Source organism: Lissotriton helveticus, chromosome 1_1 (genome assembly GCF_964261635.1).
Source record: "Lissotriton helveticus chromosome 1_1, aLisHel1.1, whole genome shotgun sequence".
Lineage (NCBI taxonomy): Eukaryota > Metazoa > Chordata > Amphibia > Caudata > Salamandridae > Lissotriton > Lissotriton helveticus.
The window spans coordinates 1,790,500,938-1,790,515,381 of NC_136057.1; the positions used below are offsets into that span (position 1 = coordinate 1,790,500,938).

At 46.2% G+C, this 14,444-nt stretch overlaps 1 protein-coding gene across 3 annotated transcripts in view; it reads right to left on the reverse strand.

The window, feature by feature from the left end:
* Nucleotides 1-414: 414 nt before the first annotated feature.
* SEPTIN3 (septin 3) overlaps nt 415-14,444 on the reverse strand; it is a 106,808-nt gene continuing 92,778 nt past the window's right edge. For all 3 annotated transcript variants that reach the window (XM_078640543.1, XM_078640547.1, XM_078640551.1), the window contains one exon: nt 415-1,284. In XM_078640543.1, coding sequence (XP_078496669.1) covers nt 1,158-1,284 — 127 coding nt within the window. In that variant the 3' untranslated portion in view covers nt 415-1,157. The remainder of the gene's footprint in view (nt 1,285-14,444) is intronic.

A 14,444-nucleotide genomic window follows, 5' to 3' on the forward strand; every position in this document is an offset into this window, starting at 1 on the left:
GGCATGATGGGGCGTAGCCGCTGGGCAGGCAAAGCCAGAATTTAACAGGCGGGATCATTTGGTGGCTGCCCAATTCATGATGATGTTGCTTACTTCATGTAAAGGGGTGTCACCTAATTGATGAGAAACAATCCGAGCCAATTAAAAGATCTGGCATGACGGCTGAGCAAAATACATATGGATGGTGCCTTCTTAAAACCTCTGAACAAAGATGTAAAGTAGGGGTACGGACATAGTCTGAGGTCATGCCTACTGGTAGTAAATGTGTTCTTGTACTTACATGCTGGGCTGTGATTGTCTCACACTAGTTCCCTTGGCGTAGAAATCACTGTGCTATGTATGTATCACTGCACTTTCAGAACCCTGTTTCTGTCAGGCAGCACCTCACAGCAGAGATCCCACCGAAGCCACATGTGGAGAGGAGATCCTTTTATTCCACGTTCACTTGTGTTTCGAGTTATGTTGCACAGAGGAGTGATCAGTCCTTCTGTCCCCGTGCACTTTTTGAGGGACAGTTTGGCACATTTGGAAACATCACAAAACGAGGTAAAAAAAAGACTTAGAAATTGCTCACAAGTGATGCTGCTGATGGGGCCAAACCCACCGGAAATGAGAAGAGAACAACAGTGGTACAACAGAGATAGGCAGGATTGAAGAGATGGGATCAGCAGAGACCCGCCACAACGGGGCTAGTCCTTAAATTACATTTTACACCCTCAGGCAGGGGAGTAATCCCACTGTTACAAAGAATTGAGGCCTCAAGCGACATCTGTCCATTGGGTCGCCAAGTTTTCCCAGGCTCAGACAGCAGAGCTATCCCCCTGGTCGCAGGATATTGCAGGGCTCGAGCAGCAAACTTGTTCTTCCTGCATGTGCTATGGATGAGACCACCCTTCGGATCCCTGTACATACTCCTGGGTTTGGCCTTTGCTGCTAACAAAGAGTGGGAGATATGGACCCTACTCATTTGCACCCCCTCGACCCACCGCCCCTTAACCACCCCAACACAAAGACACGAATGATATGGAATCCGTGCAAAAATCTGTGCAAGTCCAGGTGTGCAAGTCACTAGTGAGACAGCCGGTGATTGACCAATGCCATCGGGGTCTGGGATAAGGGGCCAGGAAAGGTGATGATAGGCATGTCTCTGGGGGGCTTCAGATGCTGCTTTCGTGCGATTCCTCACTGACAGGTGGGAGTCCGCCATTGTCGTTCAGGCGCTTGGCTCTGTAAGTCTCATAGTGAATGTTGTGCGTCACTTCCTTCAGGTCCTGCAGGTGCGTCCTAGGAAAACAGGCATCCATGAAAGAAAGAGTGTGATTATAGTGGGTATTAAGTTGAGCTCTCGCTCTCATACAGCCAGGAACTTCCTATATGCTATCCGTATACGTAGCAAGTATCATCGTGACAACCTGTGATCAACCAGTGCCATTCAATTCAATTCATTCAATTCAATTTATTGATTTAGACCTCTTCAGAGATCAACAATTTTAAATGAGTACAAAATCGATACATTATTGTAAATATATCAAACCATTTGCATAATTTCTTTTTTTAAATAGTGATAAAAAAGATTTTTTAAATGTTACAAATTGTAACAAACAAATTTATTTGGGGGTGATCTAATTAAGGCGATCAGGTCGTTGATAGTAAATAGATTAGATCTAAAACATATAGTTTTATAAAAACGATGCCACGCTTCTACCAAGACTTTATTGGGGCCGATATATAGCGCATGAGGTATATCTTGAACTCCTCCTCTACATAGTTCGCATAATCCTTTTTTGTCACTTGTGTCGCTCCTGTTTTTTGTCTAGGCATTTATTGGCATTTGTGCAGGCCATACTGCCACTGGTTGATGAGCTGTTTATGCGCATACATCTTCTCCCTCATTGTCTACTACTTCCACACCCTCAGTTATTCCAAGCTGATCTCGGTGTTGGGCAGCCATGATCAGAACCTTACTTTGTAAATATAGCCAGAATTGTGAGTGACTTTCATCACTAAGCAATTAAATCCATCTCCTGTTGCCCCATTTTGTCCTCTACTTACTGAGACGATTGGCAAATATTCCTGGTCTGTGGCGAAGCTTTTGATTATTTCAATTAATTCATACAACCTTTAGTGTTTCTGAAATATTTACAAAAAATGCAGAGATCAAAGTAAAAGTTTTTTAATGAATCAGTGTGTTTGTTCCAACTTTTATAAACTGAGGCTGCAGCTCCTACCCTTACCCAGAGGTCTCTGCTTTGAATATTTGCCTGCAGTGCTGGTTGGGGGACAAGGATAGCTGAGCATGTTTGCTGATCTCTCCGCTGTTTTTAGGAGCAGACATTAGAGCATGTCTCTTAGTCTATGCCTGAAATGGCACCATCTTTGCAAGAGGCATCCGAGCCTGTGTTATATTCTGTGCTTGACCTGGTGCCATCTTTAGGGCGCATCAGAGAATGTCTGTCATTCCGTGCCTAACTTTACTACCATCAGAGCATGTGTGTTCTGCACCAGCGTAATCTTTATTGCAGTTTTAAAGATTAGAATAGCCCTGTCCATGTGTGAGGATCCCGGAACACCTTTAACATATATATATATATATATATATATATATATATATATATATATATATATATATATATATATATATATATATATATATATATATATATATATATATATACACATATATACATATATATATATATATATATATACATACATATATATATATATATATATTTATATATATATATATATACTTAACTAAAACATTAAATAAAAATAATACATTTTACAGAAAATGTCTGCACTCTAATAAAGCCTAACTGCTTTTCCGAAATCCACTTGTTTGCTCTTCAAAAATACTTATTCAACCGGAAAAATCGAACCAACTTAAAAGAAGTAAACTGTAAAACGCCTAACTGCCTAGTTTAACCTTAACTAAAGGAAAACATCGAGGGATATGCAGCTCCAGAGGCCGCAGAAATGGGAAACTCAACAATAAACACTGCTCCTTTAAATAGTCAACCGTTTCCATATCCCTGACTTTTATCTCCTAGCGCCAGTTCTCGCAACCCCGAAGACCATGGAGGTTCAGAGGAAACCATCGGACATTAGATCCTGACGGGAAACCTCCGGCACAGCAAGACAATGATGTCTGAAGAGCTCTTCCGCTATACACTACTCCCGCGGAGAAGCATCGCGAGTCATCTCTAAGAATGTCAAAGCATAACCAACTATAGATGGGTGCTGAATGTTGAGCAAAATGGTTACGCTCTATGTTTTCATTCACCACCACCTGCAATACCCCGAACGTAGGCTCCCAAATTTCAATTAGGTCTATTATATGAAGAGATAAACACCTTGCCAAGGAAGCAGGCAATATACCCTGTTCTACCCTCTCAAAAAGGAAAGGGAACATACTTGAGGTGTTTTCTGATGCAGGAACAAGATCCAAAAAAGGGATTCAGACAATACTGGGCTTGAAAGTGGCCAACAAATGGATCGGGAAACAAAATGTCAAATGTTGGCGCTTCATAAGATCTTGCCACAACAGCAACAAGCATTTGCAATGCAATAGGTCTCGCATAAAAAAAGTTTGAGTTGTTGACATTGCTAATAATAATGCAACACTAGCAGCTCAAAGATTCATTAATGTGAGACCTATTGCATTGCAATTGTTTTTTTTTATATAGCACAAACTTGAGTGAAAGGTGTGTATTTATTTGCATTGAGTACAGTGTAATTCTGTGTTGTGTTATTATGTGGCACAGAGTGGTATTGTGTGGAGTGTATTTATCTAACATTAAGAATAGAGTAAGTATGTGACATGCAAATATTTAGTACTGAGTGGTATGTGGAGTATATGTATGTTGCATTGAATACAGTGTAAGTATATGATGTGTAATTATGTGGTACTGAGTGGTATTATGTTGAGTAGTTATGTACTCTAATCAATGCAACATAAATACACCCCTCATGCCACTCAGTACCATACAATTACAAACTACATATTTACACACTAATCAATGCAACATAAATACTCTCCACATCATAACACTCAATACCACATAATTACACAACAAATATTTACAACACATATTTACACTCTACTCAATACAACATAACTACACTCAACATAATACCACTCAGTACCACATATGCTTGTTTCAAGGGTTGTGGTCAGTTTCAGATATCGGACTGCAGTTAGTTTCAGGTATTGTGGCTGATTTGAAGAACTGCGGTCTGTTTTATGTTGTGTAGTTAGTTTGAGGCAGTCAGGTGCTAGTGTTGCATTATTATTAGCAATGCCAACTGAGACAGACGAAATTAACGAAAAGGCAGAAATAGGCACTAGAAAGATGCTGGGAGAGGGGGCAGCGAGAATCTGCAAAGTATTAAAAGATAATAAGGAAAACATCAGGGGGTAGGTGTACAATCACTTTTGAGTAAAGAACATGAGAGAATAAGCAAACCATCTGGCTGCAGAAGAGCTAAGGGAAACATGGGGCGAACGAGAGAGCATGCGAAACCGGCGGGTGGAAGATCACCTTTAAAGAGCATAGGAGATATGAAAGTAAATGACACATCGGGATGAGTAAGAGAAACAGCAGGGATAAGATCACCTTTGAATAGGAAAAATGAAAGAATGATTAGAACATTGGAATGCTGGGAGCTCCATTGAAAACAATGGAGTGCTCTGGGCTTATAATGGCTGGTATAAGCCTGGAGCTCCAACATTCCAATGTTTCTTTGTTCACAGCTCTGGCTGTCAACAAAGGCTTCAAGGAACCTGAGGGGATTCCAATCCCCTCACGCTCCCAAAAGGCTTTATTTTTTTTGTTAGAACATTCTGTCCTCTAGTGACAGAATGTTCTAATAGCCTTATAGCCCTTCGTAGATGGGCTATACCGCTGTTAAAGTCCCTCTCCCTTGTTAAAGGCCCTCGCCTTTGGCTCGGGGCCTTTAACGCTGGAGAGGGCCTTTAACCACTTGGCTGCTATGCGTTTTCCCCCCCGGTGCTGGGATCCTCCATTTTCCATTATTCATGACGAGCTGGGCTCGTCATGAGCGTGCGAGGAGGCTACACCATGACGAGCCCAGCTCGTCATGAGCGTGGAAGGGGTTAATAGCCAGTATAGCCCTCTACGGCGGGCTATAAGGCTATAGTCAAACATCTAGGTAGGGAGGAGGAACGGCAGTGTGAGTAAGAGAAGCAGCAGAGGGTGAGATTCACAGGTTCGGGAGGGGGCATTAATGGGAGAACCTGGGTAGACACTGGAGACAGGCAACGGGGAGGCTGAATAAACAGGTCAACAGGGAGCGATATAATTGAAAGAAGGGTAGGAAGCGATACAGAACGATGTGCAGAGAGGGATGCCCAGAACAAGGGAGGCAAAGGAAAGGTTCCGGAATCAGAAAAAGAATGGGAGAGATGAAAGGAGCAGAGAGAAGAAAGGCATTCGAGTGTAGAGGCAGACAGCAAGAGAGAGACAGGAGAGAGACAGAAACCAGGAGGGTAAAGGGTGAGTGGCAGCGAGGTGAGGAGTGCATGCCAGGAGGGACAAGGGTAACTGTCAGGCCATGTGGGTGAAGGGTGAGTGCCGGAGAGGTGAGAAGTGAGTGCCAGGGAGATGAGACGTAAGAGTCAGGAGGGTCAAAGGTGAGTGCCGGGGAAGGGTGAATGCCGAGAAGGGGAAGTATGAGTGCCAGGGGTGAGGGGTAGCTGCCAGGCCAGGGGGGTGAAGGGCTAATGCCACGGAGGTGAAGATTGAGTGCCAGGTCAGGGGGATGAAGGGTGAGTGCCATAGAGGTGAGATGTAAGTCAGGAGGGTCAAAGGTGAGTGCCAGGGAGCGGAAGGGTGAGTGCAAGGGGTGAAGGGTAGCTGCCAGGCCAGGGGGTGAAGGGCTAGTGCAATGGAGGTGAAGGGTGAGTGCCAAGGGGGTGAGTAGTGATTGCCAGGAGGGACATGGGTGAGTGTCAGGGAGGTGAAGGATATGTGCCAGGGAGGTGAAGTATGAGTACCAGGAGGGTCAAGGGTGAGTGTCCGGGAGGTGACAGTTGAGTGTCACGGAGTCAATGCTGAGTGCCGGAGAGGGAGAAGGGTGAGTGCCAGGAGTGACTGCCAGGCCTGAAGGGTGAAGGGTGAGTGCCAGCTAGGTGAGGGGTGAGTGACAGACTGCAGACAGTAGTGAGCTGGGGTCTAGAAGGAGGTGCGGAGATCATCACCCGGTGTGTGCCAGGCTGGGACGCACCATTGCCAGGTCAGACTTGTGTGGATGAAAAACCTCTGAAAGGCGGGTGCCAAGTCACTCGTACTCTAAGTACAGGAGTGGGGTGCGCAGGCGAGAGTAACATCTTCAAACAAGAAACTATTCAAAATCCTGAAAACTCCACTGTATGGTCTTGCAACCTTATGTGGAAAATAATTAGCAAATGAATGGGCTTACGTAGCGGTTGTTACAGCAACTTATTGAGATAAAGTTTGCATTGCAAATAAGCCAAAGGTAACACATTTTGGATTAGTAACGGTAAGATTCAGAATGAACTAGCAGCAAGTTGAAAAAGCACCCCAGAATTGAACAGAGGATACAGAATAATAAAAATGGGGGCAATATTGGTCTCCTTTTCACAGCAGACAGCCAAAAAAACAGGGTGTGTGGAGGACTCGGATTCTGGTGGAATCAGAATTTGTAAAAGTCAATTTTTCATAAAACATTTCTTTTTTAAACAACTCTTTTGAGCACACTAGCGTATAGTGCCATGCACGTGCCACTGCCCTTCTCCTAAGGCACAACCTCTGTGAAACAAACCGATTAGAATAACTGTTTGCTATTTAAAACTAAGTGGGGCACGAATGCAGTTTAGTATTCTGGTTATTGCTTGAAGGAAGGATAAGAAACCTGGTTACCTTTGTCTGTACCACTGATATCTATGTGGATCGGAGAAAATGCATGGAGTGGTATGGTTGACAGGAGACATGCAGGTTGCTTAAATATTGTAGAGATTGGATTGTCAAGCACTAGGAAACAAGAGTGAATGCTGAATAAAACTAGAAACGCGAACACTTTCATGGCTAACGCTGCCGTGAAAGTGAAACTGACCGCGTGAAAGTGAAACTTATTGCGATCGCTCTACCAGGCTGAGAGGAGGCTGATAGGCACTGAGTGGCCAGGGGGCGGGGTGTGGTTGGGTGTGGTTGTGTGTGTGGTTGTGTGTGTGGTTTGTGTGTGTGTGTGTGTGGTTGTGTGTGGTTGTGTGGGTGTGGTTGTGTGTGTGGTTGGTGTGGTTGTGTTTGTGGGTGTGTGGTTTGTGTGGTTGGTTGTGTGTGTGTGTGTGGTTATGTGTGCGTGGGGTTGTGTGGGTTGGGGGTTGTGTGTGTGTGTGTGGTTGTGTGTGGTTATGTGTGCGTGGGGTTGTGTGGGTTGGGGGTTGTGTGTGTGGGTGGTTGTGTGTGTGTGTGTGGTTGTGTGTGTGTGTGTGGTTGTGTGTGTGGTTGGTTGTGTGTGGTTGGTTGTGTGTGTGTGGTTGGTTGTGTGTGTGGTTGGTTGTGTGTGTGTGGTTGTGTGTGGTTGTGTGTGTGTGGGTGTGTGTGTGTGGTTGTGTATGTGGTTGTGTGTGTGTGTGGTTGTGTGTGTATGTGTGTGGTTGTGTGTGTGTTTGTTGTTGTGTGTGTGTGTGGTTGTGAGTGTGTGGTATTGTGTTTGTGGTTGTGTGTGTGTGTGTGGTTGGGTGTGGTGTGTGTGTGTGGTTGTTTGTGTGGTTGTGTGTGTGGTTGGATGTGGTTGTGTGTGTAGTTATGTGGTTGTGTGTGTGGTTATGTGGTTGTGTGTGTGGTTGTGGGGTTGTGTGTGCGAGGTTGTGTGTTTATGGTTGTGTGTGTTTGTGTGTGTGGTTGTGTGTGTGGGTGTGGTTGTGTGTGTGTGTGGTTGTGTGTGTGTGGTTGTGTGTGTGTGGTTTGTGTGTATGTGGGTGTGTGTGTGTGGTTGTGTGTGTGTGGTTGTGTGTGTGGTTGTGTGTGTTTGTGGTTGTTTGTGGTTGTGTGTGTGTTGTGTTTGTGGTTGAGTGTGTGTGGTTGTGTGTGTGTGTGGTTGTGTGTGTGTGTGTGGTTGTCTGTGTGGTTGTGTGTGTGGTTGGATGTGGTTGTGTGTGTGGTTGTGTGTGGTTGTGTGTGGTTGTGTGTGTGCGAGGTTGTGTGTGTGAGGTTGTGTGTGTGTGGTTGTGTGAGTGGTTGTGTGGGTGTGGTTGTGGGTGTGGTTGTGTGTTTGGGTGTGGTTGTGTTTGTGTGTGGTTGTGGGTGTGTTTGTAGTTGTGTGGTTGTCTTTGTGGTTGTGTGTGTGGTTGTGTGTGTGGTTGTGTGTGTGTGGTTGTGGGTGTGGTAGTGGGTGTGGTTGTGTGTGTGGTTGGGTGTGGTTGTGTGTGTGTGAATGGTTGGGTGTGTGTGGGTGTGGTTGTGGGTGTGGGTGTGGGTGTGGTTGTGTGTGTGGTTGGTGTGGTTGTATGTGTGTGTGGTTGTGTGTGTGGTTATGGTTGTGTGTGTGGTTGGGTGTGGTTGTGTGTGTGTGTGTGGTTGTGTGTGTGTGTGGTTGTGGGTGTGGTTGTGTGTGTGGTTATGGTTGTGGGTGTGGTGTGTGGTTGGGTGTGGTTGTGTGTGTGTGTGGTTGTGTGTAGTTGTGTGTATGTGGTTGTGTTTGTGTGGTTGGGTGGTAGGGTGTGGTTGTGTGGCTGTATGTGTGGTGTGTGTGTGTGGGAGAATCCCGAGCTTGAAGGTGGGGGAGGGGCGGAGGCAGGGAGCAAGCAAGAGGAAAGACAGATGGCGTTGAAGGCTGGCGGTTCGCACGTGCACGCTCGTGTGAATGCAAGCTTGTCGCCAGCCAGCAGCACTTTGAAAACTCACCTACTAAAGTCTCTCCGAGCAACGCATGCGCGCTGACTCAGCGAGACCTAAAAAGGAGGCTTGTGTTCAACAGACCTTCACAGTGCCTTATTTCACACCTGATTATCGAGGAAGCTCAGAAAGTTCCTTATGTCCTGGTGGGGAAATGTCCATTCCAATACAAATTGATTCCAATTGGCCTCGCGTAAACATCTCGCACCATTTACAGGTGCATGGCCTTGGAGGTTGCAGACTTGAGGAAACAACATGTTTATTTATCTTTTTTTGAATTAATGGCTGATGAAGCTCAACAAACCACAGAAGGCTGTACTTTACTTCCAGAAAACGCTCTGTCTCTTCGCGGTTTTGTCAACTTCCGAAAGTCATCTCTGACTCCAATGAAGATCTTATACAATTTCTGTACAACACTAAACAATCATGGAATATTGTTTACTTCAGAAAGAACAGTATCATCCATACTTTTGCAATTTTTTTCAGCTACAACAGTCAATATGTCTGGTCTTGTCTATTCTTGGCTCAATGGCTTTTGCTTTTTCATGGTGACGAATCACAGAGTGAATATGGGACCTCCTCAGCAATGTACGGAGTATCAATTGAGCTAATTATGATGCAATTGGAAAGCAAAATAGATTTTGACTCAAGCAGCAAGACAGTCTTCTCACATCGCGTGCAGTGATCTTTTGTTGGGAGTTCGATTCCATTGGGATGTTCTCACTCACTCTTTTGTAACATGTGCTTCAATAACAGATTGGGGAGCACATCTGGAGGTTAACTGTTTCTAACTGTTGGAACTCACAGCAGTTTAACTAGCCCTTAAGACCTTGCATGAAACCCTGACAATTAACTATAGCCTGATTCAGATAGTTGATATGACCCCGTATAGGTCTTCAGCTTGGACTTCCGCCAATTCTACTGGATATATCAATGCTAACAAAACTGTGCGCTCTCAGGCAAGAATTATGGGGAGGGTGCTGCTATGGAGTGGTGGTACTGAGGGCCCTGTACATTCTAAACCTGTTTTCGAGACTTGCTGGCAAATTTCCCAGCCTGCCTAACATTGAATTTAGCAGTATAGCTACCGAATGTGTAACATATGAACATTCCGAAAGAGCCAAAAAGGCCACTACTCTAACAGCCTAAGCCTTTAAATAGAAATGTTTCTACTTTTTCTGTAGCAGGTGAACTACAATTCCATCATCTACCAAGAAGAAGCATTGTTCCCATACCTTTTGTATCTAGTTGGGCAATCACACACAGACACCTTTCAGCCAGAAATAGTCTGTCTCAGGCATCCTTTTTTCGCAATGTCTGTATAAAGTATTTCTAGCGTGCGTATCCACCAGTGAGGGGACCTTGTTATCAGTGGGAGCTTAATGCTGTTTGCCAATACTGATGGCTCCACCATTCAAAGCTGTACATAAAGCCTCTGCGTCATTTGTCCTGGATAACTATTTTACAAGCAGCAGTAACCACAGCCCACAGGGTTAGTGAGATTCAGGCTTTATGTACAGAAGGACCTTAGACGTTTTTCTACTCTAACAAAGAAGTGATGTGCACATCAGTCATGTCTTCTGAGATTGGTTTCAGTCTTCCACACAAGCTACACTAATTATCAGATTTCTTTAAAATTCTTATCTTCCCCAACAGAAAGATCTCTGTGCTCTTTAGATGTTAGGAGTGTCCTTGGGTTTCTTCAAGACAAAACAAAAGGCAGTGTAAAGAATGAGCAACCCTTTGTAAAATTACAATCCCATGAGAACATGGGTTACCATCTTCTAATCAATTTACTTCTAGATGGTTTGTAGTCTGTGTTGTGTTATGGTATCAACTGGCTAACAAACCTTGGCTATGTAAGCCTTGGATTCATTCAGCCACCAAGGGATCTGTGTACACCAGTCTCCACCGACTAGACTCCGATTCTAAAACACACACATAAAAGTGTGGCAAGGAACACTAAGGAATCTGCTTGATCGCCGTCCATGTCTGCGGAACATTTAGGGCCTGAACTTGCTATTCCGTCCAATGTTTACCACTCTTGGTGGAAACCCTATTATCCGGAAGGGAAGATTACTTACTTTTAATCATAGTTTTGCCTTGAGGTAATCTTGATTAAAGTTATCAACAACTCGCCCGCCTCCCTGGTATTTTCAGTAGGATGATTAAGATACAGGGAGGAGACCTATTACTCCTTGTCACACGTGCACTGAAACTCTGAGGCAGCTACCAGTAACAAGAATTTACAATGCAACGGTCTCGCCTTTGCAAAAGTTAGAGCTATTGGCATTGTAAATGACAAACTTTTTATTTAGGGGTTGGTTGTGAAAACAGATAAATAAATGGCATTGTCATTTACAATGCCAATAGCTTAATCTCTCGCAAATGCGAGACCTATTGCATTTGCACACACACACACACAGAGACACACACACAAAGCCACACACACACAGCCACACACAGAGCCACACACACACACACACAGAGCCACACACAGAGGCACACACACACACACAGAGGCACACACAGAGCCACACACACAGAGACACACACAGAGCCACACACACACACACACACACACACACACACACAGAGCCACACACACACACAGAGCCACATACACACAGAGAGCCAGACAAACACAGCCACACACACACACAGAGCCAGACATACACACACACAGAGCCAGACGAACACACAGAGCCACACACACACAGAGCCACACACATACAGAGGTTTGGGGGGCAAGCTTAATCGCCTCACCGAGCTCTACTCGTAACTCGGCCGGTGTGCCTGCCAGCACTCGCTTCTCCCAGAGTGTCTATTCCCTCTCTCACCGGAATTCCCAGAGCATCTCCAGCTGTCACCGCTACTACACCAGTGGTGTCTTCCCTCCTCCTCACTCGACCTGCACTCCTGGTTTTCTCTTAATAACGGGGCCCCCGCAGTCCGGCGCCACCCTGAATCGCTACGCGTGATTAGCTGTCTGGAGCTTTTAGCAGAATTGCGCCTTTGTCGGAAGTTACATGTCAATCCTTTTCCTCCCTTAATCAATGCACCTTAATTCCTGCGAGTTCCAGCTTTGTGTGCCTGTAAGAAGCGCTAGGAATCAGCGGGCAGCCGACGGAGCTTGAACGTTTCACGTCCGTTCGGCTATCTCGCCAGCCATGATAGAACAGTCGCGGGTCCCTGTGGCCGGCGGAGGCATGGCCAGCCCCGACTCTCAGTGACTGGTTCAGATTAGAACGGGTCCCATACTTTCATGACTCCCAGGGGTAACGCATGCCAAGCTCGAGCTCCTTGTTACTGGCAGCCATTGGGACATGTCCAGTCCTAACTCCCAGTAGGGTTTACATGTGTGGCCTATACAGATTTACAGATGGCCACTTCTCCCTACCAGGTCACCTTCGACAGATGCAAGGCTTGGCCGCCATTCTTGGCTGCTATCCCCGCGCGTGTCAGGGGGCTGCCCCCACTCAGCTTCCACCAGCACGAATGCCGCTCCCCAGCCCTCGGGCTGTGAGTGAAGTGCTCCTAGATTATCCTGTCTAAGCGCTAAGTCCAGAGATGAGCCCACAGCCATTCCAGCACGTCAGCACTGCCTGCCTCGCCCTCTGTGGCGAGATAAGCGTGCATCTTACTAGTAGACCCTGCATTTCGTGCCAGGCCCCAAAACGTCTTGTACCTCCCACCCCCTGCCCTCACGCCAGAGTTTGGCCCTTTCACCTGCCCTTCCTCTGGTCTCTGAGGCGCTGCCATGCTGCCGTGCTGCGACGCCGCACTCCGAAGGACATTGCGGACCGAGAGCGGCGGCGAAGATCACCCCCTGCCCGGCCCCAGGCTATCGGCGGGAGCAGCCCGCAGTGCTGAGCGGCTGTTGGGTCATATAACAGAGCTTGCCGGTTACACGCATTGCTGCGGAGGGCGGCGGCGGTGAAGGTCCCCCCCCCGCGGCAAGCCCACAGGACTGAACGGCGATTGGGGCACACAAAGAGCCCAGCGCGCACACACTCATCGCTGCGGCGGTGAACGCCTCCCCTTTCCCCCCCTCCCCCCCCGGTGAAAAGGCTATCGGCGGGAGAAACGCACAAGACCTAACGGCATCAGGTACATGCGAAACAGTGCTGCTGGGGCACCGATCAGCTGATAGGGCAGCCAAAAAGTAGCGGTGGCACATGAGCGTTGGGAGGAACGCAGGAGCGGCCCACTGTAGTGGCCTGAGGGTATATTCCTGCCGCCGCCGCCGCATCTTCCCTGAGTGACCTGCCTCGAGCTAGGCTGCGTCTGTAAGCCCCGTCCTTTTCAGACTGGGGGGGTGTGTTTGACTGTTCAGCCAATGGAGAAAAGGTGAGAAAGAAAGTAAAATACACGCCCCCAATCCGAAAAGGACGGGGCTTAGATCGAAAGGATATCATCACTGGGACCTCTTCTCCAATGGCTGGCCGCTGTTTAGGAGGCCAGCCAATGGAGAAGAGGGGCGGGGCTTAATCTCGCTACTCAGAGTAATTAAATCTCGCCAGCGAGACTGCGCATGTGCGCAGCCTACGCTAGCCGAGACCTAAAAAGCACAATGTGATACTGAAGCCGCTGGATCTTTTAGAGGCCATCTTTATGCTTATTTTATTAGCTTGCTGCCAGGTTGCCTTTTCTGCATTATATTTTCTTTTCATTCAGACAGGAAAGTAAGTTATTATTCGGCACGGTTGCTTTCAAGTATGTTGGTAGTCCGGCTGACTGCTTTTCAGAAATAAAGCAAATTAAATGTTGAAAATTCAGCCTTCAGATTGCCTAATTTGTCCGCATTAAAAAACGCCATATAATTTCTATATATATTTTTTCATTATATATGCCCAAAAAGTATTCCAAGATGCTCACACCTTTGCGGGACTGTTCTAATGTTTATGCTTTCTTTGAAGATTCCAATAATGCAGAACTGGGATTATAGGTCAATCATTTTACTTTATTCACCATCAGATCTGGCCCCATCATCGTGAGAGGGAAGCTGAGCAAGTCTTTTATTCTAGACCCCACCTTGGGCAATTTTTGTGTGGGGCCTCTGAGAATATGTGTTATTTTATGCCTGACCTGGTGCCATGTTTATGTGTGGGCATCAGGGCATATCCATTGTTCTATAGTTGGCCTGATGGCATCTTTGTGAAGGCAGCTGAGTATGTGTGCTATTCAATACCTGAGTTGGGTGCCATCTTTGTGTGAGTTTTGAGTGATGTGTAGCCCCCTAGTTATTGGCACAGAAGCGTGACAAGCTGAACTTTTTCACCCAGAGATCTTTACTGATAGTGACCTCGTTCTATTGTGTTCTTTCTCTTGACTGTTTTTGCATTACAACGGATGTCGTCATCAGTCACAACGCACAAATTACATTTGTCACGATTCGCATAAACCCTACCACATTAAAATTCAGGAGGCAGGATTCCATTGACTAATCCTACAGAATTTTTGCGAATGCATGGACGGAGGCCTCAAAGAGACAGCAGCCCTCCACCCCTCCATTCGCATATGCTCAATGTTGACAATGAAGCCACCGTACCTTAAAGGGAT